The sequence below is a fragment of the Phacochoerus africanus genome, chromosome 16 (genome assembly GCF_016906955.1).
Source record: "Phacochoerus africanus isolate WHEZ1 chromosome 16, ROS_Pafr_v1, whole genome shotgun sequence".
Lineage (NCBI taxonomy): Eukaryota > Metazoa > Chordata > Mammalia > Artiodactyla > Suidae > Phacochoerus > Phacochoerus africanus.
In genome coordinates, this window is record NC_062559.1 from 16,012,643 (window position 1) to 16,040,593 (window position 27,951).

The following is a 27,951-nucleotide window of genomic DNA, read 5'->3' on the forward strand; positions in this document are numbered from 1 at the left end:
GGTTAAGAGCCTGACATAGTATATGTGAGGATGCCAGTTCGATCCCTGGCCTTACTCAGTGGGTTAAGGATCCAGCATTGCTGCAAGCTGTGGTGTAGGCCTTCAGCTCTACTTCGGCCCCTAGTGTGGGAACTTCTATATGCCACGGGTGCAGCCATAAAAAAATTAGGCTCTGATTTAGACTTTAAACACCAACCAGCCTAAGATCCTGCACCTCCAAACTTCTCTCTAGCTCAAGACTGGACCTTGCCGACATATAGGGAAAAATAAAAGTTGAGTTTTAATAAAAATTATTATATACAGTGGGGACATAGTCAATACCAAAAAGCAAAGTGATGGGGAAATGTCAAATGCCACAGATGACGGTTTCTAGCCGTGGAAAACAGGAAGTCCACCTTGGAGATACTAACATTGGAGCAGTAGTCTAGACCTTAGAGCACTGTATCAGAATCACTGGGGGTGGTTATAGAAAAGGCAGATGCCTGGGGCCCCACCCCAAACCTAATGTGAATCACAGTCTCTGAGGGTGGGGCCAGGTGTTTACACATTTAAGAAGTTTCCAGGCATATATACACAATGGAATACTACTCAGCCATAAAAAAGAAAAGGAATGCTGTCTGCAACAACATGGATGGAACCAGAGATTCTCATACTAAGTGAAGTAAGTCAGAGAGAGACAGACAAATACCATATGATATCACTTATATCTGGAATCTAGTATATGGCACAAATGAACCTATCTACAGAAAAAAAAACAAAACTCATGGACGTGAAGAATAGACTTGTGGTTGCCAAGCAGGGTGGGGGTGGAGTGGAATGGACTGGGAGTTTGGGGTTGGTAGATGCAAACTATTGCATTTGCAGTGGATAAGCAATGAAGTCCTGCTGTACAGCACAGGGAACTATATCCAATCACTTGTGATGGAATATGATGGAGGATCATGTGAGAAAAAGAATGTATGTATATGTACAACTTGGTCACTTTGCTACACAGCAGAAACTAACAGAACGTTGTAAACATAGCAAATCAACTATAATAAAAAAATTTTTTTAAAGGTATTTAGGTGATTCTGGAGGACATTAATGCTTAGAAATGCCACCTGAAACAGAAAGCCACTAAACTAGGTAGAACTGTCTCTTTGACACTCAACAGTACTTGGCACTTGATAGGCACTTAAATTTTAAGGCTGCTTTGGAGAGCTAAATCTTTGTAGGGACAGATAAAGAAATTAGCAATGCAGTTGTGATGTCCTTCTTCATAATACAATCACTTTGTAGAAAGAGGACAAGAAATGCTTAGCATGAAGTTAGTATTTTTGTCCTTTTTTTTTTTTTTTTTTACGGCCACTCCTGTAGCATATGGAGGTTCCCAGGCTAGGGGTTGAATCGGAACTGCAGCTGCTGGCCTACGCGCCACAGCCACAACAACACTGGATCTGAGCCACATCTGCGACCTAACACCACTGCTCATGGCAATGCTGGACCCTTAACCCACTGAGGGAGGCCAGGGATCTAACCTGCGTCCTCATGGATGCTAGTCAGACTCGTTTCCCCTGAGCCACGGCGGGAACGCCGAAGTGAGTATTTTTAAAGAGAACGTACTATTTGATTAGGAAGCCTCTACCTCAAGTTTTAAAGGATAAAAGAACTGAAAGGATTTGAGAGGACTTAGAAGAGTGTTTCTTTGAAAAAATATTTAAAATGTTGCTTGAGTATTCAAACTTTCTGCTAGCCACTGTCACAAGATTTTGTATATAAAAAGCTACTGCGGAGTAGCCGCGTCTCTGAGAAGTGCCAAGTCGAAAGAACATTCATGATGAAACTACTACCTGTTCACCAAGGTCACCCCACTGCGTTCCTGCCGAGGTGAGCTCCCAGCTGTCAAGGCCAGAGGCCAGGGCGAGGGGGGAGAGAAACAGGAACGGGCAGCTCTCTCCCTTACATCCAATGGGAGCTACCAGTGGCTCTTTGAGAGGAAACTATTTTGTTGGTATTTTGGGGGGGGGGTTAATTTCTGACTCAGCCTCAGCATGCTTTCAGCGTCCAAATACTTTTTGGACAAATTCCAGCAACCACGAAAACAGCTTCAAATTTCTTCTCTGTCGCTTCTGCCCCCACCCTGGGGACTTGGTTCCTGTTCAGGTTACAATGTTCCCTCTCAGGAGCAACAACTTGAGTTCCATATGGAGTGGTCCAGACACACCAAGGTCAAAGACAACACTGTCATGCTTACAAGTCTCACTTCCACATGGTCGTTCTGGTCTAAGAGGGAGCTCAATGTTATGGGAATGAAGAAACAAGAAATCAACTGCTGTGCCTTTGTTTAAGACATTCGGTTTGTTACACTGATGTATTATCTTCCAGTGTCAGTGTTTGTCCACAAGGTTAGCAGGAACCACATTCAAATTACCGACTTCTGTTGTTCCTGGGTCTGGATTATAAATTCTATCTCCAGCTTTTCCCAATAGAAAATCAGGGCTGTGGTAGTTGACACTCTTCTCCTCCTGGTCAGATGGACTCTGGTCCTGGGGTCCACTTTATCCTGGGAGGATGGCATCTGAAGGTGATAGAGGGTGAGAACTGGGCATCAGCATCCCATCCCAGCTCTGAAAGGCAAGAGAAAGCAGGGCGGAAGAAATAAAGAGGAAACTTGCCAAGAATTCTTCCTTCTGGAGTTCCCATCGTGGCTAGTGGTTACAGAATCCGACTAGGAACCATGAGGTTGTGGGTTCAATCCCTGGCCTCGCTCAGTGGGTTAAGGATCCAGCATTGCTGTGAGCTGTGGTGTAGGTCGAAGATGAGGCTCGAATCTGGTGTGGCTGTGACTGTGGCTATGGTGTAGGCCGGTAGCTGTAGCTCTGATTCGACCCCTAGCCTGGGACCCTCCATATGCCTCAGGTGCGGCCCTAGAAAAGGCAAAAAAAAAAAAAAAAAGAATTCTTCCTTCTGCTGTTCACAGTTCCACTAACCATTTACTCATCGATAGGGGAAGGCTGGCATCTCCTGCAGGGGTTTTGTCTACTGCGGAATCCCTGTGTTGGAACACCCAGGCAGCCCCATCATGAAGATGGCACCCATTTGAGACAGGTAAGGTTCATCACAGCTCGAGATTAACTCTCAGTTCCTAATGTGTTGAGGTAAGATGCGCCTCCACTTCCCAGCAGACAAAGAGGCAAACACAATGATCCATGGAAGAAAGAAACAGAGATGCTGCCCAAGTGCAATGAGCCTTTATATGTCACCTTCCTCACCTTGTGTTTTTGTAGCAGTACCTTCAGGCTTGCAGATTGCTGCCGGAGGTTTACTGATGGTTTCTTTCAGGGATCATTAAAAGTGATTTCTGCATTGGGCAAGGCTTTTATTTTTCGTGCTCAGGATTCAGTTGACAGCCTGCAACTTGGGAAGGGGTATCTGGAGGTCTGCTTCCACATCCAGGAAACCTTGTACTCTGGAAAGTCCAAGAGGGCTTCGACAGTCCATTGGTGGTTGATGGTGCAGGGCCAGAGCACAAGGAAATGGCTCCTCGGGACTCTGGGTGAGGGTGGGGTGAGGGCACCCGCTGTGGCTGCCTCTCTTCCCTCATATCAGGCTGCCCTGTGAAGGGGGCCTGGGGAACATGGCCTACGTTCAGGGACCCTAGAGATCAGCGCTAGTGCCGCAGGCAGGAGAGCAGTGCCTCAGATGACCAGGCTGCGCCAGGAGTCTTGGGCATATTTTCTTTTTTCCCATTGCTGCAAAAACCTTGCTTCCCCTTGTCCCTGCTGGCCCCTCTTTCTTCTTAGGAGCTGTTTCTAGTTACAGATGGATAGCACCTTTGGACTCGCAGATGCTTGCTGGCTCTCACTAAATTACTGTGGGTGCAAATCCTCATATCAAGCTGCCCTCCCCCAAGATTCTAACCTCCCTTCAGGCCAGCTCTTCACCCTGGCGTGTACACATTCTGCTGTCCCACCTTCGCAGAGAAGGCCCTTTCCCAGGAATCCTCTAAAGGCAGAGCCGAATGCCCACCTGCCCAACTGGTTTTCTCTTTGCCACAGTAGTGACTGGAGCTACAGCAGTGACAGGCCAGATTCTTAACCGCTAGGCCACCAGGGAACTCCTCACCATATAACTTTCGTCAGCAGAAGTGCTTTGCACAGTACCTGCTTAATCGATGGAGTGACGCTGGTCCCTCTGTTTCTATGTGCGAGAAATACGCATCAACAGCAGTAAATCCCACTGCACTATGTGGTTCGGTGATAGGCCTGCAAAGAAACAGTCCAGAGACAAAATGTAAAGCAGACCCAATCCATACGGGTGTGATGGTCCATTTTATGTATCAACTTAACTAGGTCCCCATTTGTTCCATCATACATTAATCAAGGTGGTCCTGTGGAGTGCTGGGTAGAATTGGCTAACATGTACAATCAGTTGACTTTAAGTACAGGAAATGATCCTCAATGTTGTGGGTGGGCCTTACCCAATCAGTAGAAAGGCCTTAATTGCACAACTGAGGTGTCCTCGAGGAAGAAGAATTTCTGCCTCGATACTAGAGCATCAGCTTCTGCCCCAGAGTTTCCGAGCTGCCAGTTTCCCATCCTTTAGATTTCAGGTTTGCCAGCCCTCACATAAACCAATTTGTTGAAATTATCTATTATCCATCCATCTATCTATCTATCTATCAGTCATTCTATCTATCACCTATCTATCCAATTACTCAATCTCCTACTATTTCTATTTCTCTGGAAAACCCTGACTGCTGCAACCAGCATAGTAGAAGGCGATAAAGCAGAGCCAATTCACAGTTCACAGAAGCATTGGTTGAGTTTCCCCAGCTCTCTTGTCCAATCCCTAAAACCCTCCTGTCCTGCAGCTAAGCCCTGATACCCTCTCTGCGGTGTATACACATACACAGAAACATTCACATATGTGTGGATGGGTGTATCTGTGTGTGTCTGTGTCCATATCTGTGTCTATTTCTAAAGTTTTCACAGCCTTCCTCTTTGGCATCACTCTCTCCTCCTCTCTTCCTCTCTCTCCCCCTCCCTTTTCTGCTGGTCTCTCTTGGAGTCCACCAGGCCCTTCGGCCCAGATCCACCATCCTCATGCCTCAGCCTCTGCTGAGTAGCTCTCTCTTCCCCAGGGGGAGGATGGAGAAAACGGAAACAGAAACGAGAGAGGACAAGTACATACGTGACTTATTGGGTAAGAGTGAGGAAAACAGGACGTATACTCTCATAGCTTAGTCACTTTTAATTTTTATTTATTTATGTATTTATGCACATATGCATGTGTTTATTTTTAGAGCCGCACCTGCAGCATATGGAACTTCCCAGGCCAGGCATCGAATCAGAGCTGCAGTGGCCAGCCTACGCCACAGCCACAGCAATGCCAGTGTTGAGCCATATTTGCAAACTACACTGCAGCTTGTGGCCACACCAGATCCCTAACCCACTGAGCAAGGCCAGGGATCAAACCTGCATCCTCACAGACACTATGTAGAGTTCTTAAACTGCTGAATCACAATAGGAATTCCCGTTCTTTATTCTATGAAGCTTTTCCAAGCTACTGTTACATTTAAACAATTAACAAATTCTCCTGAAGTCGTCATAACAACCTATAAGGCTATTTGTCTATTACCCGTAGACTAATATTACCCTTAGAGTAGGTTGGTGTTATTCCCTTTCAGAGATGAAAAAAACCAAGAATTAGAGAAATTGAAGGTTGGATCCAAGGTCCCACTTTAGGTCTCCCCTTACACATCACAAAGTTGGGGTTAGGAGTTCCCGTCATGGCTCAGTGGTAACGAACCCAACTAGTACCCATGAGGTTCCATCCCTGGCCCCCCTCTCAGTGGGCTAGGGATCCAGCGTTGCCATGAGCTGTGTAAGTTGCAGATATGGCACAGATCCGGTGTTGCTGTGGATGTGACATCGGCAAGCAGCTGTAGCTCTGATTTGACCCTTAGCCTGGTAACTTTTGTATGCCATGGGTGCAGCCCTAAAAAGACCAAAAAAAGGGTGTTAGAACTTAAATTTTCTGACTCCACAACCATCATGCCAGCTCTCTGTAAAGAGAGAATGTCCTTGGTTCACATTAATGAATCATTTAATAAACATACATCAAAAACAAAGGACACTAGATACACTCAATAGGAAGTTAAATAAGAGACAACCCCCAGCTTCAAGACCCAAGGAAGGAGAATGCGTGCTGTTACAAAGGTCCAACAGCCCTGGTTCCTCACCACAGTCAGGAGAGAGACAGTCTGTGGAGGGGCCTGGCCCGGGTAGCATCTCCTGCCTATCTTCCCGCCTTCCTCACGGGGCATGGTTGGCATCGCTTGCCCCACATCTAGTGGCTGTGCGTGTCTGTGAAAGGTCTGGATACAGAACGGCCAGAGGTAATAGCATCCCCACAGAAGCACACACAGGCTCTCACCGTGGTCAGAAGAACTGGTCTGTGGGTCCCCCAGGGCTGGGGGACCAGCTTTGGAAGGAAAATCTCTAGTAAAAGAGTAACGTCAGGGCAGATGGATAAGGAAGACTTCAAAACGCCCATCATGAACTTACTCCCGTATTGCTGTTCCTGTGCCTCTTATTAGTTCTATAATCATATAAAAGATAATTAGAAGCAGAGAAAATGATTTTCAAGAGAAATAAGGAGAGGATAAAATGAAGGATTATACAAGGCAATAAAATGGTTGGACGAAAGTATTAGAAGGACTCAAATTAGATAACAGCAATTATAAAAAATTGAGAACAAATTTGAAAGATTAACAACTAAAAATAGACATAAAATGAATCAAAGTAAAAATTCTAATTAGTAGTATAAACCAAAATTACAATTAGTGTTATAAAGCAAAATTATAATTAATTATACTTTTTAAAGATGATAATTGAAAAGTAGAGATAAATAGTACCAAATTAAAAACTATAATTAATATTTTAGAAATGATAAGTATACCAATAGAAAAATGGGCAAAGAACATGAATTCACATATGAAGAAATGTGAATATTAACATGTATGTGCAAAAATGTTCAATCTTGCTAGTAATAAAATAAATGCACACTAAAATTATGAATTATTGATTTTTACTTAAGTTGGTAATGGTTTGAAAAAGGATGATATTCAATATAGGAAAGGGTACAGGAAAAAACAATTTATATCTTACAAGTAGAACTATAAATTGTTTTAGCATGCAGAGGTTGGCAAGAGACACCTGAGTACCTTCAAAATATACGCCTTTTTTCCCCCAATTTTTAAAAATTGTGGTAAAAATAGAACTACCATATGATTCAGTGATTCCACTTCTATGTATATATCTAGAAAAAACAAAGACACTAGTTTGAAAAGATACATGCACTCCAATGTTCTTAGCAGCGTTATTTACAATAGCCAAGATATGGAAGCAACCTAACTGTCCATCAACAGATGAAAGGATAAAGGAGATGTGGTAAAGATACACACACACACACACACACACACACACACACACTCACACACACAGTGGAATACTACTCAATTTTGAAGTTCCTGCTGTGGCGCAGTGGGTTAAGAAACTGTTAGTGGCTCTGGTTGCTGCTGAGGTGTGGGTTTGATCCCTGGCCCATGCAGTGGGTGAAGGATCCAACATTACTGCAGCTGTGGTGTAGGTCACAGCTGTGGCTCGGGTTTCATGTGCCATGGGTTCAGCCAACAACAACAACAACAACAAAATTTTGCCATTTTGTAGCAGCATGCATGGACTTGGAGGGCATTATGCTAAGTGACATAAGTCAGGTTGAGAAAGACAAATACTGTATGATGTCACTTATATGTAGAATCTAAAAATACAACAAATTAGTGAATATGAGGAAAAAGAAGCTGACTCACAGATAAAGAGAACAAACCAGTGGTACCCAATGGGGAGGAAGTAGAGGGGAGAGACAGTATAGGTGTGGGGGAGTAAGAGGAACAAACTGGTAGGTATATAAGGATATTCTGTATGACACAGAGAATATAGCCAGTATTTTATAATAACTGTAACTGAGGTATAACCTTTAAAAATTATGAATTAAAAATTATGAATGACTGTATTATATAATATTGTACAGCAACTATACTTCAATAAATTTTTTAAAATTGTGGCACATTATATATAACATAAGCTTTACCATCGTAATCGTCTTTAGGAGGCCCATTGTGGCTCAGTGGTAACGAACTCAATAGTATCTGTGAGGACACAGCTTCCATCCCTGGCCCTGCTCAGTGGGTTAAGGATCTAGTGTTGACATGTCACAGATGTGGCTTGGATCTGGCGTTGCTGTAGCTGTGGCTTAGGCCGGTGGCTACAGCTCTGATTTGACCCCTAGCCTGGCAACTTCCATATGCTGCAGGTGTGGCCCTAAAAAGACAAAAAAAAAAAAAAAAAGTATAGTTCCGTGGTTTTAATTGATTGATTACGTTCCTTCATACCATTGTGCAATCATCACCATCCATCTCCAGAACTCTTTTCATCTTAAAAAATTGAAACTTTGTATCCATAAAATAACTTCCATTTTCCCCTCCTCCCAGCTCATGGCAACCACTTCTCTCTCTTTCTCTATGAATTAGACTATTCTAAGTGCTTCTTATAAATGGAATCATTTAATATTTGTGTTTTTTTGTATGCAAATGCTTGCCCACTAATTTCATTGCTTGGATTTTATCCTAGGAGATAATCACAAATTTGCTCAAAAAATTACCTACAAGGATCTTCATCAAAGCATTGTTAATAGTGTTTTGAACGTTAGGGAAAGAATCCCTAAGTGCCCAATATTTGGACATTTAATAAATCAATCTGTTGTATAAAGGAATACTATGCAATCATTGAAAAGGACAAAGAAAAGAGAATCACAACCTATTAAGCAAAATCCCTAGCAGGCTAAAGAATAGTATTTCCTATATATACGATTCCATCAATTTTGGAGAAAAAAATGTGTGTATATTCTTAATTATTAGCAGTTACTATTTATGGGTAGTGAATATTTATGGATGATTTTAACTTTCATTCCTTTGTTTATCTACATTTACCATAATGAATACATGTACTTTTTAATAAGCAAAAGTTACTTAAGGAAGACAAAGTAAAATTAGATCATTTAATAATAAGAATTTAAAAATAAAATCAATCTAAGTAATTTAAATATCTAAAACACATACAAACGAGATACAATCTTAAGGACTTAGGAATATAATTAATAAGATATTTTAAACCAAACAGAATAAAATTAACATTACTGGAGTAATACAGAATTACCATTTACTGAGCTCCCAGTGAATGCCCAATGCTATCTGTGTTAGGTGTTTTAAATACATTAACTAAAAGTAATAAGATAAAAAATTCCTTTGTTTAAATGAATCAATGGATAAGAAGAGGAAAAAGGCAAAAGTGTCTGAGGACAAGTTTTAATCCTTATAGAAGCCTCTAGAATGGACATCCACTCCTTCTTAGAAACTCCTTCTTCACAGCCAATCTTGGGGGCAATTGATTTTTTTCTTTCTGAGAGTCAACAGACATCACGAAGCAGTGCACTCAAATGGTTCATCATGCCCCAATCCAGTCTAGACAGTTTCTGTCTCAGGTCAAGACTCTTAAGAAAACCCTCTGCCCCTGATCCAGTCCCCATCTCCTACCCTATAACCACAAGGACTGCTGAGGCTCAGGGCAATGACCACTCTGTGCTACCCTAAAGAACAGAGGGTGGGAGTTCCCATTGCAGCTCAGGGGTAAGGAACCCGACTAGTATCTGTGAGGATGTGGGCTTTATCCCTGGCCTTGCTCAGTGGGTCAAGGATCTGGCATTGCTGTGAGCTGTGGTGTAGGTCGCAGATGCAGCTCGGATCCCGAGTTGCTGTGGCTTGGTGTAGGCCAGCAACTACAGCTCTGATTCTGTCGCTAGCCTGGGAACTTCCATGTGTCGCGGGTGCAGCCCTAAAAAGGCAAAATCAAAAACAAAAACACAAACCAAAAAACCCCACAGATGGTTAGGTTAGAGTTAGGAAATGTATGTGACTTGATACACAGAAGATCAAACAATTTATCAGTCAGTACACTTTGCGTGACAACTTACAGAAAATGTGACTCATATATTTACTCATATTACTTAAAAGTCCAAGGAGACCTCTGGCTTCAGGTTAGGCTTGATTCAGAGCCAAGAGATATGACAAGGGCTGTTCCTTTCTCTCCTCTCAGTTCTTGGCTCTCTTCTCTTTGGATTGGCTCCATTTTCAGGCAGGTTTCTCTGGGGATCAGAAAGGGACACTCCAGAATGCTTCTTGTGCAGCGGGAGCCCATTCCAGTAGCTTCTTCAGAAGATCAAAAGCATTTTTCTCTTAGAAGCATCTCAAGATCTATTGATAAGCTTAAGCCACTCAGGAACCTCACTTCACCCCTTGATGGAGTTGAGTGTGGAGACAATCTCATTCAAACCTGAGCACCGAAAAGGAAAAGAATGAGTATTTGAATAGAAAACTAGAATATATATTTTTAATTATTTATTGATTTATCTTTTGGCCACACCATGCCATGTGGAAATTCACGGGCCAGGGATTGAACCTGAGTCACGGTGGTGACCCATGACAGCCACAACACTGGATCCTTAACCCCCTGAGCCACCAGGGAACTCCAGAAACTAGAATATTAATGAAGGAAGAGGAGAGAAGCAAATGCTGGGGAAGAGCCAGCTACTGTCCACACCAACAGTTCTCTGATTTTAGGCACCTGGGGAAGACCTTACTGTGGAGGTGACTTGTGAGCCGGGGCTTCAAGGACGTTCATGAGCTGAAGAATCAAAGGGAAGTCATTCTAGATGGAGGTAACAGCATGCTGAATGGTCCAGAGTTGTGGAATGTTTTGGACTACTTAGGAACGGGGAAAGTTTAGTGAGATGGTAATCACAGGTACACGGAGGGAGAGAGACAGACGGAGAGAGAGAGGGGCTGGGATCAGTAGATGGAGAGCAAATACATTCCATGTAGAGGTACTTCCTTTTAGTACGTGATCTGGTCCTGGAATCCTGGATGCAGTACACCCACCCATGTGGATTATCTTTAAATCTGATTCCATAACTTGCTGTTGAGCAACCGGCTTGAAGATAAAAGAGCACTCATTTGTAAGGTTTGCCTTCCATTATGGGGAAACAGTTGCCACCACGGTCAGTTTCCAGCTACCAAGGTGATGCCATGAATGTAGAGTTGGGATGTCACTGAATGTGGGGGGGCTCTACCAATCAGAGGGAGCTGGCACATCACTGTTTAAAATTCCTCAGTTTGGAACCGCCTTGGACACATCTGTCCCATCGCTTCCTCTTTTTTTTGTTGTTTTTTGTTTTTTGTTTTTCATTTTTGACTTTCTCAGTTTCAGAGCTGGAACTATAGTAGCTTATAATAGACTCAGAATATTCTTGTTAATTATTAAGTTTTCTGGATCCCAGCTTTGCTGTAGAGAATGCACTTATCCCCTAAGATATGTTCTCCCAACCAAAATTTTCTCTTTAAATTTGTTCTTTAATGAAGTAATACATCTTACAGATTGTCAAATACACACCTCTTAAGCATCCATCTCAATGAATTTTTACACATGCATACACTCACGTGATAGCCACACCATAAAACATTTCCAGGGTACCAGAAGACTCCACTGGGCCCCTTCCCAGTCAACCTCACTCACAAAGGTAAGAGCTACTCTCGTATCTACCATTGTATGTTAATTTTACCTGTTCTTGAACACAATGTAAATGACCTCAGGCGGTATGTATTCTTCTGTGTCTGGTCTTTTTCTCAACATCATATCTATGATACTCAGCCATGTCATAGGGTCTAGCAGTAATTTATTCTTTTTCATTGTAGTATAGCATTTCCTTGTCTGAATATACCACAATTTACTTAACCACTCTAAAGGTGATGGCCATTTAGAGCTCTTGTGACCAAAGCTGCAAAGAATCTGTTTGTGTCTTTGGGGAGATAAAAGCATTCAGGTCTGTTGTGAATATTCATAGGAGTGGTATTGCTGGGGCATTAGATAGTGCGTGAGTAGCAAATAAGATGATGAAGCTTCAGATATTGCCATGGGGAAGCTGTACTGATTCGTGCCAGCCTTGAGCCACCTCTGTGCTGGATGCCTGCATCACCATCTCACAGCTGTGCATCCTCCCTTCCCATTTCTGCTTAATAATCAAACTTGCTATGATTCCAGCAGCTATTGCAATATCTCACATTGGTTCTCAGAGCCTGGAATATAAGGCTCCTGAGGGCATTTTCCCATGGGGAACAGCACAAGGTCGTGGCAAAATACTAGACTGAATGATTAGAGATCTGTAATCGTCTCAGACTCTGATGCAATGAGGCTGTGTGGTCTATTATTCTTATTCTTATTATTATTGAAGTATAGTTGATTCACAATGTGCCCATATCTGCTGGACAGCAAAATGACCCAGTGAAACACACACACATACACACATACACAGACAGACACACAGACACAGACCCACACAATTTTTTTCGTATTATCTTCCATCATGTTCTATCCCAAGAGATTGGATATAGTTCCCTGTGCTGTACAGTAGGTCCTTATTGCTAACTAACCCCAAACTCCCAGTCCATCCCACTCCTTCCCGCACCCCCTCAGTGGGATCTCTGGGAAACAAAGAGGAAGATTAGATGATCATCAAGATTGCTTCCCCTTGAAAATTCCGTGACTCCTGAGGAACTGTATTGTGCAGATTCTTGTTCCAGGCTGAGGCCTAGGATGCACTAGGCATTGGAAGATGTGGCTAGAACAGGTTCACTGGAGTCGTGGTGCCCACAAAGTGCCCTCCTTGGGTGCATCTCTGAGCCGGGGCAAAAGTGGAACCAAACGGGGCCACGCAGATACTTGAGGACCAGTTAGAGAGAATGTGTACTAGGGACATTTCTACACCATTAGCCTCAATAAGCAGGCTTTTCTCTGCCTGTCCAGCATCACAGTAAAAGCGCTTATGTAACCTTGATGCATTTCGAGCATTTGTTATTCAGAAGTAAAGAGGCTAACAGCCTGCATTTCAGAAATCTCTCAAGATCCATGGCAGGTAGATATTGCTGAAGGGTTAGGAGAATGTCCCTGTGCTCTCAAATAAAAATGGTTTGAAAATTCATCAAGGCCAGAGGAGCCATTCGGGAGAGATGAGAGATGGGATGTTTGCGCCTGTTTAAGGGTTAGAGAGGAGAAATGAGCCTCTTCTGACTTGGGCTCTGTTTGTCAAAGATGATCACTCCAAACCCAACACAAAGGAAACTGAAGAGCCCTGGCGTCCTTGCAGGGCTTGAAAGTAGACAAGACTGGGGCTTGGTTGGGTTGACCTCTCACTCCCTGGCATCCCTTCTTCCATGCCCCAGGTACCACCCTCAATATTTCAGCCACTTTATTCTGATGAGTGTATAATGAGGGGAAAAAAACATAAAAATGAAAAAAATGTGGGCTATGCATCAAGAAGAATGTCTAGGAAATGGCAGAGAATGGCCTTTTGGAAACCTGTTATAAATTTGTCGAGACTTTGCTCTGGAATCATCTTTATGCCAGAGGTACCAAGGGATCTTCTTGATGCATAGCCCACGTGTAAAATTTATTTTAACTATGTGTTAAGCAGATTGCTCATCAGAGTCCACCCTGTGACACAATGTGGCACAGCCTATACAACTTATTGTGTGAGTTCCCATTGTGGTGCAGTGGTTAACAAACCCGACTAGGAACCATGAGGTTGCGGGTTCCATCCCTGCCTTTCCTCAGTGGGTTAAGGATCCGGCGTTGCCCTGAGCTGTGGTGTAGGTTGCAGACGCGGCTCGGATCCTGCGTTGCTGTGGCTGTGGTGTAGGCTGGTGGCTACAGCTCCGATTCAACCCCTAGCCTGCGAACCTCCATATGCTGCGTTAGCGGCCCTAGGAAAGACAAAAAGACAAAAAACCGAAACAAAACAGGGAAAAAAAAAAAACCCCAAAACCCCACAACTTATTGTAGACAAAAATTAGCAGTAAAGGCTACTATTAAGCCTCAGGATTTTACTAGATGCATGGGTAGTGCAGCCGTGAGTTTTTCCTGAGCAGTGATGGGAGGTAAAAGGAAGGCGATGGGATTTGCAGCTTTGCTGTGGATACTTTCAAAGATACAGAGGCTCATTGTCATACCGTACTTGTTATAATGCCTTGTAATTATTGCTGACTTGTTTCCTGCTATGTTGGGTTTTTTAATCTCTTCAAGGGTGCAGTCCAAAATTCTTGCTTTCGAATATATCACATAAGTGCATTCATGCATGCCCAACCCCCATCCCAGCAATGCGCGCGCGCACACACACACACACACACACACAGACACAGAGACATTCACACTGAGGACTGCTGTTTTAGGGTGGTGTTGGTTTTCTATGATTCTATATACAATAAAAATTGGGGAAAGCTTTAGGGTTGATGTCCTATTACAGTTTGTCAAGTATGTTTTAGTCCATATCTTTAGAATGTCCTTATATTGATGGTACTACATAAGAAGCCCTCTTCAGAGATTTTAATTGGTTCGCTTATAACTATGGCAACTATATGTCCTAGATTTTCTAGGATGTTTCTGATTTCAAGGACCGATTTAATTGTCTAAAGATACAAATAACAGAGCATGAGCTCCATTTGCAGCTCAGAAAACATGATCATTATATTTATATTCTATTTCTACATAGACTCTGAGAACGGTACTGTGTGGCTGAAATGCTACTCAGAAGAGCTGAGCAAGAGCTACCAGGAACAACACGCTGATTAGTTTTTCTAGCTGGAGCCCAGGAACAGGTTTCTCCTCCCTGTGCTTTTGTTTTTACCCTCTCTCACCCATCTCTTCCTCCACGCCCAACCAGTATGTTAGCGAGGGTCAAGAAAAGTGGTGGAAGAGGCATCACCAGAATTTTGCCTTCTGCAACTTTTTGTTTAATGTTGGAATTGAGGAGGTCCCATCGTGGTGCAGCAGAAATGAATCTGACTAGGAACCCTAGGTCATGGGCTCGATCCCTGGCCTTGCTCAGTGGGTTAAGGATCTGGCGTTGCCTTGAGCTGTGCTGTAGACTACAGACACGGCTCACATCTTGTGTTGCTATGGCTATGGTGTAGGCCTGCAGCTGTAGCTCCGATTGGACCCCTAGCCTGGGAACCTCCATATGGTGCAGGTATGGCCCTAAAAAGCAAAAAAAAAAGTTGGGATTGAAAAATCAGAAACCTTCTTTTGGCAATTCATTTGTGAGGGTGATTTGGATGTCTAGGTTTTTTTTTTTTTCTTTTTTTTAGAGAATGGGCATTAGGAATGATTGAAATTTTGACAGCAAGAGCATGTTTGTTTGAGCTCCCGCTGTGGTGCAATGGGATTGGCAGTGTCTTAGAGCTCTGGAACGCAAGTTCGATCCCAGGCGCAGCACAGTGGTTTAAGGATCTGGTGCTGCCCCAGCCTCAGCATAAGTCGAAACTGTGCCGCAGGTCTAATCCCTGGCCTGGGAACTTCCATATGATGCGGGGAAGGGGGGGGGGAAGAAAACAAAAAGCATTATTTATTTGCAGCTTTAATTCCAAAAGATGTGACATGGTGGGAAGATAAGAAGTCACTCAGGATGAAGGAATTGGAAGGTGATATTGCTTGATGCCTAAGCTAGGATTGGTGAAGAATTAAACCACTGCTCAGTTCTCCACTCTACATCCAAGTAGACCATTGACATCCAATGTTTTTACTTAGAGTGCTGGCTTCTTGGCCTGAGACTGCAGAGAATATTATGTTGTGTTCTTGTATATACTGGAGTAGGTCTCACATGAATAGGACGATTCCTTGGTAAGATGCCCTAGAACCGGGGAAACAAGACACAGCTGTGCTTCAGGAAGACCAGGAGTTTTGATTGAACTTGACGTTATAAAAATTGCAGTTAGGAGTTTCCATCGTGGCCCAGTGGGAAGTATTAATAGTAGTAATTACTAAGTATTAATAATAGTAATAATAGTAATAGTGGGAAGTAATAAATTCAATACTCTGCCACTGACCAGATTTAGAGATGAAAAAGGCATAGTCTGTGCCCTACAAATTTCTACAGTAAAAATCAGCAAATAATTGGAGTTCAAAAATGTTACTACATTTTTGTGTATATCTTTGCCATGCTGTTTTGTGGCTGGCTGCCTTTAATGTTGAAAAGGACTCTCTGAAGATAATATCATCGCTAACGTAAATCCTAAAGAGAGTACATATGCCTCTGTAAGACTAAGGTCATATGGGTAAACTTACATGTCAGAGAGTATTTAGCAATAAAATTTTTAAAATACATGTGTAGATAATTTAAACATTATTTATGTAACTTGTAGAGGTGAAATACTGACCTATAAATAAAACTCCTCAACTTTGTTGTAGTTTTAATTCCTCCACTAATTAATGCTGTATTTGTCAATCACTTTCCTCTGCCTCCTCCTCCTACGGTCTAATATAAGCTAATGTAATCGAAGTGGAAGGAGACACACAAGAGTGAATGCATTGCATGCAAATAATTAATTTTTTCTACTTTCTCACATGGAGATTTGAAAACCATAGTATTTAAAATTTTATTTTACGAAAAAGAAAAAAATGCATAGCTCACGAAATAAAGCTATAGGCCAAATACAACGGCGTTTTGTTCTGTGGTTACTTGCAAAACTAAAATAAAGGCTACACTTTGCCTCAGGGATTTGTTCACAGGGATCTAGGAATGGCTGCATTAGGAGAGTTCACCTCCCTTAAAGAACTGTGAGTTCCTTTAGGAACGAGGTTGTATCTTTCAACTCCTAGAATACAACTTTCAAAGTGTGCTTTCTTAAACTTCCTTGCAAGTTGCTAAGTTAGAGGTCTTTTCTGCAGCCAAGACCACAACTCCCAGAAAGCCATGTTCTTACGGCGCTCACCGAATAAAGGCGAGAAAATCCCAGCACCCATCGCGCCAGATGGAGACTACAATTCCCACTATAGCCAGGGGCTCCGGAAATCTGTCGAACACCACCTGTTGCCATAGCATCCGGGTCTGCGCCAACCAATCCGAGAGTCCTTGCCCAGTAGAGGCGGGCCGTTTGTATTTTCGGCCAATAAGAGGCATTTTTGTTTTGGCGCGTGACCGGAGGAGGCGGGAGCTCAGGACCGGCGCCTTCTCCTTGCTTCTTGGGGTCGTGGCCTTGCTCCCGCTGTGCAAGGCGAGAGTCCGGGCGCGTCCACGCGCGTGTGTGCGCGTGGGACCTTTAGAGTTCGTGGGTCCGCGCTACGTCTCTCTGGTGGCAGAAGCAGAAGCTATGGGCGGGACGGCTAGCACTCGTCGGGTCACCTTCGAGGCGGATGAGAATGAGAACATCACCGTGGTGAAGGGCATCCGGGTGAGTGACAGTGGGCGGGCGGAGGGCCGGCCCTTGGACTCGGACCCCTTGCCTCTGTCTTCTTCGGGTCCCGCTCAGCCTGGTTTCCCCCGTCTGGCATCCCTAGTCTTTTCATGCCCGAAGCCGAGTTGCTTGCGAAGAAGTTTGAAGTTTTTCAAGACTTGGGACATTCATTCAGAGATATTTCCTCGTTGTGTGCCAAGTGCTGGGCACTGTGCTGGAGCGGCTGGGGGGATGCTAGATTGACCTAGACCCTCCAGGGGCCCAGAGTCCAGTCTAGACTGTATTGCTTAGTAGTTGTGGAACTTTATTTGAACCCCTGCCTTACTGTACTCATCTGTGAAATGGGGCTTGTCTTACTTCTCCTGGGTTCAGGACACACACCCTGCTTTTGCATTGCCCACTTCACTTCTCTAAGGTTGAATTGGCGTTTTAATGAACCCTTTAACTGCTGTCTCTCATTTAGTACTCCCACCGACGGGGGACGGCACTCAGTCCCTTAACACACACCTTAGATTTTCTGCCCTGGTTTGGGTGAATTCTGGTTTCTCCCTCCTTGCACTTGACATCTTGTCTTTCCCAGGCGCCTCCTCTGTTAGCCTGCCATGCCTTAGTTTTGGACTGGGCCCAGTTGCTTCAAGAGTAGCGTTCGCCAGCCCGATGGGACTTGAGATAGGATTGCAAGTTTCCATACCACTAGAAGTAGTACAGTCAGGTCTGACTGAGACATTGGAGAACATTTTTAAATGCCCTTGCATATGCCTGATCCATAAACTGAAAACTTGATTTTTCTCTAGGGTGTCAGTATACCAGCACTAACTTCATTAACACGGGCTTCCGCAGCGCCAGAATTGGGAGCGTCATATTTTTGGAAGTAGGATACCTGAGCCTTGTAAATAAAGCAATTTGACTTAAGGAAGTTTTATACTGTTTTCTGTTTTTTTTTTCCTCTGGTATTACGCATCTCGCATAAGTAAATGAGTAAATTATTTTTTGCATTGGTTACTAGGAATTAAAACTTCTTAAGTATTTAAGGTGTTAAAAAACTTCTTACTTTGGAACTGTTAACTTGAGAAGAATTTAAGTTTTTTCTAGAAACTCAGGCTTTTGAACTCAATTTTTGGTCTTTGACCAGCATTTTCTTACATTAATTGATGATGGGTGGTACCATGGCTTGTAGTAGAATATCTGAGACTGCATTCTTTGTATTGTGTGGTTTAGTTGGTACTCTTTGGAGTAAAATAAACATTTCTGTAAATTCTGGGTTTGTGCAGAGATTTGTTTAATCTTGCTTTTAGGCTTTGAAAGTTCCACACCAGAGGGTGGAAAAGAAATAAAAGATAAAAGAAAAATAAATTTTGGGTGAGAAGACATTGACTAGAAAAATGTGGAAATCCATATTCTCATTGCTCTAGTACAGGCACAGTGACGACAGCAAACAAAATTAAAAGCGATATGGGCCACAGCGCAGAGATTTATATCAGGTATTAGATAAAGTTAAATAAGGTAAGTGCGAAAAAGGGTTGATAATAGATTAAATGAAGAGATTGGGAGTTCCTGTCATGGCGCACCAGAAACGAATCCAACTAGGAACCATGAGGTTGCGGGTTCAATCCCTGCCCTTGCTCAGTGGGTTAAGGATCTGGTGTTGCTGTGAGCTATGGTGTAGGTCGCAGATGTGGCTCGGATCTGGCATTGCTGTGGCTCTGGCAGAGGCTGGTGGCTACAGCTCCAACTAGACTCGTAGCCTGGGAACCTCCATATGCTGTGGGTATGGCCCTAAAAAGACCCCCCCCCCAAAAAAAAAGCGATTGGCTCAAAACCCCTTTTAAAAAACTTAAAAAAATTTTTTTAAAAAGAAAAGAAGCTTTGGCCACCGAACTTGGTGGTTTTTCTTTCTCATAGAACACCTTTTATATTTTTGAAATTCAGGCACACACCATGCTGATTTTGACCTCCATGCTTTGCTCTTCTTCAGTTATACCTTTCACCTGGAATGCCCTTGCATCGTTTTCCTTGTTGCTTCAGATCCTTTTTCAAGGATGATTTTCAATCTCTGAGCTTCAGTCTTCTTACCTGCAAAGTGATGGGGCTTGAGTCTGTCTCTGAGAGCTCTGATCTCTTCCACTTCTGAAATTCTGTCAATCTGGTGGCACTCTTAAGTTTCTTGTAGCCACACTCAGCCTCTTGCACTTTCCCCTAAAAATAACATGCTCTTGAATTGTTGAGTACTCAGGGGTCATTTTGATTTCTTTGAGGTCATGGTCAAAAGAACATCAATTTAGAGTTAAACAGAACTTAGTTAAATCTCACATTAGGCATTTAACTAGTCTGTACCTTTGGACAGGTCACTTCTTTGGTTATATTTCCTTATCCCAAAAGGGAATGTCATCTCTTCTCTTGATTGTGGTAAGAAGATAAGGTAAGATATTTAAAGCACTTGGCACTTGGAGATTTTTTTTTCTTTTTCTCCTTCCTCCCTCCTGTCCTCCCTCCCTTTTTTTTTTTGTCTTTTGTCTTTTTTTTGTTGTTGTTGTTGTTGCTATTTCTTGGGCTGCTCCCGCGGCATATGGAGGTTCCCAGGCTAGGGGTTGAATCGGAGCTGTAGCCACCCGCCTACACCAGAGCCACAGCAACGCGGGATCCGAGCCGCGTCTGCAACCTACACCACAGCTCACGGCAACGCCGGATCGTCAACCCACTGAGCAAGGGCAAGGACCGAACCCGCAACCTCATGGTTCCTAGTTGGATTCGTCAACCACTGCGCCACTACGGGAACTCCCCCTTCCTTTTTTTAATGGCTGCATCTGTAGCATATGGAAACTCTGTGCTAGGAGTTGAATCAGCTGTAGCTGAGGCCTATGCCACAGCCACACCAATAGTGGCTTTGAGCCACATCTGAGACCTTTGCTGCAGCTTGTGGCAATGGCGGATCCGTAACCCACTGAGCAAGGCCAGGGATCGAACCTGCATTCTTACAGAGACCATGTCAGCTTCTTAACACGCAACCCTCACACGATTCTTCACCTTCCACTTCATTCTGCCCTTCATCATCGCTGCTCTCGCAGCTGTACATCTTTTATTCCTACACGAAACTGGATCCAATAATCCTACTGGAATTTCATCAGACATAGACAAAATCCTATTCCATCCATACTATACCATCAAAGATATTCTAGGAGCCCCCACAACAGGAACTCCACATTGAGTTTTAACAAAAGGCAGCTGTTATTAATATGATGGAATTCCTCCCACACCTGATGTTCTAAGATTCTTTGGATGTGCTGTGTACTGTGGTAGAAAGAGCATGAACTTTGGAGCCAGGCAGACCTTAGTTTGACCCTAGCTTTGCCTCTCACTAGCTTGTGGCCTGGGACAAGTCACTTTTATTGTGTTTCCCTGTTGGGTATGTGGATAGTGCAACAAACTTCTGATACTTTTGTATCAAGTACCGCTTGTGAGGACTTGCTATGTAAGCATTTCCACAGTGTTTAGTACTTAAATGAGTAGTAGCTGTTATTGGAGCTGGTCAAGGGGATAGATACCTAACCTTACATGAACTGAAAATAATAAAAATAAGAGCATATTGTGTTCCTACATGTGTACCTAAAGGGGTGTGGACTGGGGAAGGGGAGCCCTGAGTTCTGCAAACGATTGCCTGTGTGACTTTTTTTTTTTGTCTGTGTACTTTGCAGATGTTTTTAAGCTGACCTTTATATTTTTCTTAGGTCGAAAAAGTCCTCTTGTTTCTCTTGTAGCTTGGGGAAGGATAAGAAACAATCTTAGTATCATAAGTGAGCCACAGTTTGTAGCTCAGTTGATTGAATCACGGTGCTGTTGAGGCCCGATTTCGGTGTTGAATTGCAGATAGGTTTGTTGAACTTGGCTGAGGAAAGTGTTCCAGATTTACCCAGTTGTCTAACATTCATGCCATCACTCATAAGAGTAAGCGTGTGCTAGCAATGCGGTAGATTCAGTCACTGCTGGAAAACCAATTTTGTCTTCCACTGATGAGGATAATAATTTCATCTTCATTTATGTTAATATATGAAGAGTGACATTTAGTAAGCAACATAAGGCTTTTAGTAACTAGGTTGCGTTTATTAATAGATCATGTTTTCAGATGTTTTTGGCCCAGGTCCTCAAACAGGTAGCAATTAAAGGACCTACTTACACTTTTAAGTTTAAAGTTTCTTCTCACTTACCAGGTGTCATTTATAAGGGGACTGCTGTCCCCCCCCCCTTTTTTTTGTTGTAGCTTAATTTATTTATGATATTACATTTTTCCTTGTCAACTGTTAACTCTCCTTGGGGTGGGTCTCTTCAGCCTTTGTATGATGTCTAACAGTCCAGAATGCTTTATGTTCAAATTTCTATTAGCATTAAGAATTAATCCTTATAAGCAATGAGATCCTGCTGTATAGCACAAGGAACTATATTTAATCACTTGTGATAGAACATGATGGAGGATAATGTGAGAAAAAGAGTATATATATATTTATGTGTATGACTGTGTCGCTTTGCTATATAATAGAATTTGACAGAACACTCTAAATCAACTATAATAGAAAAAATAAAAATCTTAAAGAATCCTTTATTTTCTTCACTATCTATATTTTTTTATCATTAGAGTTTTCCGCTTTTTCATGTTGAATATTATTGGGATAAACTACATGAAAATATATAGAAAAATGTTCAAATATTTCAGAATGTATTTTTTAGGGTATTAGGAAAGAAAGTATGTCTTTAAAAACCCTATAATACTCCTGAAGATACATCCTTTGGAGCAGTGGGGAAAAAAGCCAGATTAAAAGAAAGGATGAACTCCAATACTGTTTATTTCATGTATGTAATGCATATATATTTGATGATCAAAAAGAGAGATCATTATTTAATAAGTTGATAGCAAACCCAAGGTTTTGTTTTTGTTCTTTTTTAAAAAAAGATCTATTCTTTAAGAGAAGAATATTTAAAAGACCTTTGCTTTAAAATCTCTATAAGTCTACACCCAAGAATGACCTTTATGATAGCAGGAGGAAAGAAAAAAACAAGGCCTTTCTGCTCAAAATATCTTACCCACCCTGACCTGAAATTCCCACTGGGAAATCCCGCTCCACCATGCAAATCTGTTGCCAGAAATTAGTGACATATTGGATTGGTGGGAATGAAGCTGGGCTGCCTCCTTCCATCTTTGCTCACTAGAAAGATGGATCCTTGGGCCACACCCAGTTCTACTTCATCAGAAATTGGAATTTGCATTTTCAGCAGACTCAGGACACCAAAGCGCTACCTTAGACTGTGAAAAATTAGAATGGGATAAATGAATTATTTGTTCCTTTACAGAGCTCCTCCCCCAAGGAGACAAAGGAGGGAGCAGTTTTATGATGATGCTTGGTGTCCCCCCTCCGTTATCCTTAGCTATTGACAGCTCTCCCCTTTCCACAAAATAACCTGCGTTCTAACACCTGATTCCAACTTTGACTCTGATTCCATGGGTTGGATCAAAGGCCACGCTCTTGCCCTGCCCTCCTCTCCAAGTGTAAAATAAGTTTCTTGTGATAGAAAGACCAAACATTTTGATGACTCGTATTACATGTGCTTAATAGGCTTTTTCTGAGCACCTGCTGTGCCTGCTTAGCGAGTGTGCCTTGCTCTCAGTCTTTCACAAGTTTATCTGAAACATCAAAGCTGTGAGTGAACTCTTCCAGAGCAAATGTCAACTTCAATAAGTAGCATTTTCAAAGTAATATTTATCATGCTTTCCAGGCATAAACTAATCTTTGCAACTGCCCTTGAAGTTGCAAGCCGAAATTCGCAGGAGCCAGTGTGGTAGTAAGGATTCTTACATGGAACACAGCGAGTGCTTTGGGAAGTGTTGGCAGTTGAGAGCCCCTAAATGAAGAGTTTTTTTTTTTTTTTTACAAATGTGGGATGTGGTTAAGGAGCCAGGAGAGGGTACATTAGCTGAGGCTACAAATTCAGTCAGTCACTGGGAGTGTTGAGGAATGTTGTCGAGGTAGATGATTGGTCCCTTTGTACTTTAGATTCCGCGAGTTTCTTGGGTATGTGTTACCATGTTAAACTTTCTAGGATTTTATGCAGACAAGTTCATGGTTTCCACTAATAACAAATGCAGAGAGTACAAGTGATAAATGACAGGCTTAAGCTAAAAATTACATTTTGGATCCCTGTACATATAGATAGATGGTATTCCCCCACCCTCCCTTAGTATTTGGAAGTGATTTCTTCCAAATAAGAGTAGCAGTTTTTGAAGCCTATGTCTTGAACTGGTAGTTGAAAACAAAAGGACCTATGCTGCATGGAAAGAAGACCAGGTGAGAAAAATGGGTCCGAGTCCTTTAATTGGTTTGATAAGAAACACCTCGAAGAAGTTGAGAAAGACGATTCTGGCGGTGAAGATCTGATTTGTTTCTGTCTCATGTGGTTCCTAACTCTACCTCTTAGAGACGGGCAACTTAAAAGGGGTTCTTCTCTTCCTTTTACTCCATTCTTCGGAAGTAGAAATATTTTATCTTTGTCCATCTTGCCCAGTCTCTTGTTTCTGAGAAAATGCTGGATTCCAGGTGGGTGAGTGGTGTTTATCTGTGCTGATTTTTAGGTAAGACCAATGTGGGTGGGAAGAGATGCTTGGAAAGATTGCAGAAGGAAGGTGACACACGTGTCCGCTTCTCTGGGGCACACGGCAGTGTGGGCACTAGTGCAGACCCCACATCGGCAAGCCCCACTCGTTGAAGCTCTTTAGGAGCAGTAGAGAGTAGGGTGGATGATCCAAGACAGTGAACCGAATTCTGCTCTGTAGACAGGCCCCCTTCTCTTTGTTCTCCCTCATGTTGGTTCTTAACTCTTAGTTCACTGACTGCTCCAAGTCTCTAAGCTATGGACTCTGCCCAGAACAAGGCAGTTTGCAGGAAACTTTGCATACAGTTGAGGAATTAATCCATAGATTCATGAATCTATGGACCTCAGGGCATAATTCCAGCATTATTGTGTGTTTGGGTTATTTCACCCTTTGCTACAAAAAATTTCTGTAAATCCAACTTGGTATTTGCCGTAATGGAGATTCTAGAGATATCTGGAAACCAGGTGTAATAGCTATAGATCCTTAAGTTGAAAAAAAGCTTTTTTTTTTTTTTTTTCTTCGCCTATTTTTTGTCCACCCCTTGGAATATGAAGTTCCTGGGCCAGGGATCAGATCCTAGCTGCAGTTTAGACATACGCCGACGAAGCCGTGGCAACACCTGATCCCTAACCCGCTGTGCCCGGCAGGGGATCAAACCTGTGTCGCAGGGCTTCAGAGACACTGCTGATCCAAAAACAACAACAAAAAAAACCGCCAAACTTTTTAAAAAGAAGTATCCTGTTTAAGGAAAGATGTTTTCTAAAGAGGTTGCCACTTACATGGAGGCTGCTTGTCGATGCGGAAGCTTTGTTTTACTTTTGGGTCATTTTGCATCTCAGAGAACTGTTGTTCTCCAGCTATAGATTGTGTGTTTAACCCAGGCCAGCATTGCTAAATCTTGTCAGCTGCTTCACAAGGGAGTCCCCCAGCTCACAGAGGAGGTCTGGTGAGTGCAGACCTCAACTTACTACTGCAGCTGAGAGGTCAGCTCAGCTGGTGTTAGCCTGAGATACAAAGGATAGTCTGCCTGTTGCCTGCGAGCAACATAGTTGTGACTGGACGCAACTCTAGGCTGCCTTCTTTTGTGCATGTTTTGTAAAAAAAGAGACAAAAAAGATGTTGACTCTCAAGACAACCCTGCAACCTCTTTATAAACTTAAAAAAATGAATTGTGTTCCTTTGGACAACATACTATAAATTTACTGAACTATAACCAAAGACTTTATTGGGAAATGTTTTGAATTTATGTTAGAATTTGGTATTAGTAGCAAGTTTTGAGCCGTCAGATAAAACACACAGTTAAAAAGTTAACAAGAAATAGTGATTTGATTGAAAGATGCATTGTACTTTTACTGTGCAAAGAGCATAGATAGAGATAAATGGGCAGCTTATGTGCTCAGACCAGGACCTCTGCAGCCGCTTCTGGCAGTAAGTGTAGGCCTTGTCTTCACACACCACATAGAGACAAGCCCAGTACAAACTCAGGCAGAGCTGATGGGGGTCAGCCGAAGGCTGGAGCTGTTTTAGTAATAACTCCACTAGATACTTGTGTTGCATGTTATAGTCTAAGAGCATCTGGAATTCTTCCTCTGTAACTCTAAGGGTAGGTTTTATTTTCAGTTTCGGATGCGGAGTTGAGGCCCACTGAGATGAGGTCCCTATGGTTATGTAGGTAGTAGGTAGCCAGTGCTTTTTCCTCTGTTCTGGGCCAGCTTTTTGTTTACTCTCCAAGAATGAAACTTTTGAGGCTGCTTTAAGGATTGGAAGGACCTTTTGTTATATTCATTTCGAAAGTAGCAATAGAGGGAGTTTCCATCGTGGCACAGTGGTTAACGAATCCGACTAGGAACCATGAGGGTGCGGGTTTGATCCCTGGCCTTGCTCAGTGGGTTAAGGATCCTGCGTTGCTGTGAGCTGTGGTGTAGGTCGCAGACGTGGCTCGGATCCCGCGTTGCTGTGGCTGTGGAGTAGGCCTGCAGCTCCAGCTCCGATTCAACCCCTAGCCTGGGAATCTCCATATGCTGTGGGAGTGGCTCTAGAAATGGCAAAAAGACCAAAAAAAAAAAAAAAAAAAGGTAGCAATAGATGAATTTTGATGCGAAGTAGATGAAGCTGTATTTAGAAGTTAGGATGGCCTGTCTCCGATACAGGTGAAAGTTTATAGCTAATAGTTGATTTTTAGCACCTCTGATTAGATAAAGTACACCTTTAATGGAGTTGTAGTTCTCTGACTTACAGAAATATAAACTAAAATATAAAATTATATATGTCAAATTAGGTTTATGTGTATTAGCTTTAAACACATTACATATGTAGCAGTGTATGTATTATATGATGGCATAATATATGGTATATATGATATGTAATATAAAATGCGTAATATAGCATACTATGTTAATATGGTACATTAAGTATATATTATGTAGTATATTACCTTATATATCCAGTAAACTTTATGTTACGTATCAATTAAAATAGCTTTAAGATTCCAAAACTTAATGTCTCATTTTATTTCCTTAAGAGGAGGTGATACATTTTTACCTAACTGTGTAGGAGGAAGGAGTGTATCGTTTAATAGTAGACAAAGCATGGGACTAGGGGATGGGGGCTCCTGGTTGTGGTCCCGATGCTGCCAGTAGCTGGACATTGCTCAGGATCTCTTTTCTTCCCACCTGTGAATTGAGAGGATTGGAGTCAATCTTAAGGGGTTTTCCGGAGATGTGACTCAGCTTTGCAGGGAAGTTTCAGCAGCAGTCTTGGTGCCTGTCAGTTGTTAGAAAAGTTGCAGCTGGCTATGGCGTCTTCAAATAGAAAGTCCCCTTGCACTCTCCTTCCTAACTTCTCTTCCAAGAAAGGAGTCAGTTTTTCCTTCCAAGATCACAACTTTTGAGCAGTAGACATTCCGCTTACTATCTCATCTTCTTTCTGGTTTGGGTCTTGAAATGCAAGTTTAGGTATAAACTGATATATCGCAAGGGCCTCAATTAATGCTTGGCCTAGTAAACTTTTGCTGAATGGCCCACAAACATGTAGGAGCTCACAATTCTGTGGAAATGTGGAAAGGCAAAAGCTTGTTCCATCACTGGAGTGCTGCATTGGAAATTTGTGTAAGGCACCTGGGGGGCACAAGAAAGGTCACGTTGGGTAGGCAGAGTTGGAATGGAGTAGGGAGCTCATTTGGTCAGAGAAGGCTTTATGATGTGTGAACTGGAGTTTTTTTTTTTTTTTTTGTCTTTTTGCCATTTCTTGGGCCGTTCCCGCGGCATATGGAGGTTCCCAGGCTAGGGGTCAAATCGGAGCTGTAGCCGCCAGCCTACACCAGAGCCACAGCAACGCGGGATCCGAGCTGCGTCTGCGACCTACACCACAGCTCACGGGACCTGTATCACAGCCCTCAGCTATGCCAGATCCTTAACCCACTGAGTAAGGGCAGGGCTCGAACCCGCAACCTCATGGTTCCTAGTCGGATTCGTTAACCACTGCGCCACAACGGGAACTCCCTGAGCTGGAGTTTTAAAGGCAGTTCTCTCCCGTGGGCCAGGGGAGACAGCAGTGTAGGTGTGTATATAAAGGCAAAGAATTGGCAACAGGTAGCCAGTGTGGGTGTAGAACAGGCCATGATGTGTTAAGGAAGAAGCTATGGACGTTGAGGTCAGAGAGTTAGGTCATAAACAAATGAAGAGGAGTCTTGAATGCCACACAAACAAATTTGGGCTTTTTTGTCAACACAGATAGCTTTTGAAGGACTTGAAGCAGTTATCATAGTCAGATTTGCATTTTAGAAGAAATGTCAGTGGTGCCACGAAATACGGCAGGGGAAGTGGGATGGGAGAAGAAATGATAAATTCATTAACAATTTAGGGTTTGAAGACGTCATGGCTAAGAGAATGAGGGATGGAGAAGAGTTGAGGACAAGTTCTGTCCTGATTTAGAGGCT

General features: G+C 42.7%; 1 protein-coding gene across 3 annotated transcripts in view; it reads left to right on the plus strand.

Annotated features, from left to right (window-relative positions):
- Positions 1 to 17,126: 17,126 nt before the first annotated feature.
- Positions 17,127 to 27,951, plus strand: part of CHCHD3 (coiled-coil-helix-coiled-coil-helix domain containing 3) — a 276,415-nt gene continuing 265,590 nt past the window's right edge. For all 3 annotated transcript variants that reach the window (XM_047763786.1, XM_047763784.1, XM_047763785.1), the window contains exon 1: positions 17,127 to 17,374. In XM_047763786.1, the coding sequence (XP_047619742.1) occupies positions 17,294 to 17,374 (81 nt within the window). In that variant the 5' untranslated portion in view covers positions 17,127 to 17,293. The remainder of the gene's footprint in view (positions 17,375 to 27,951) is intronic.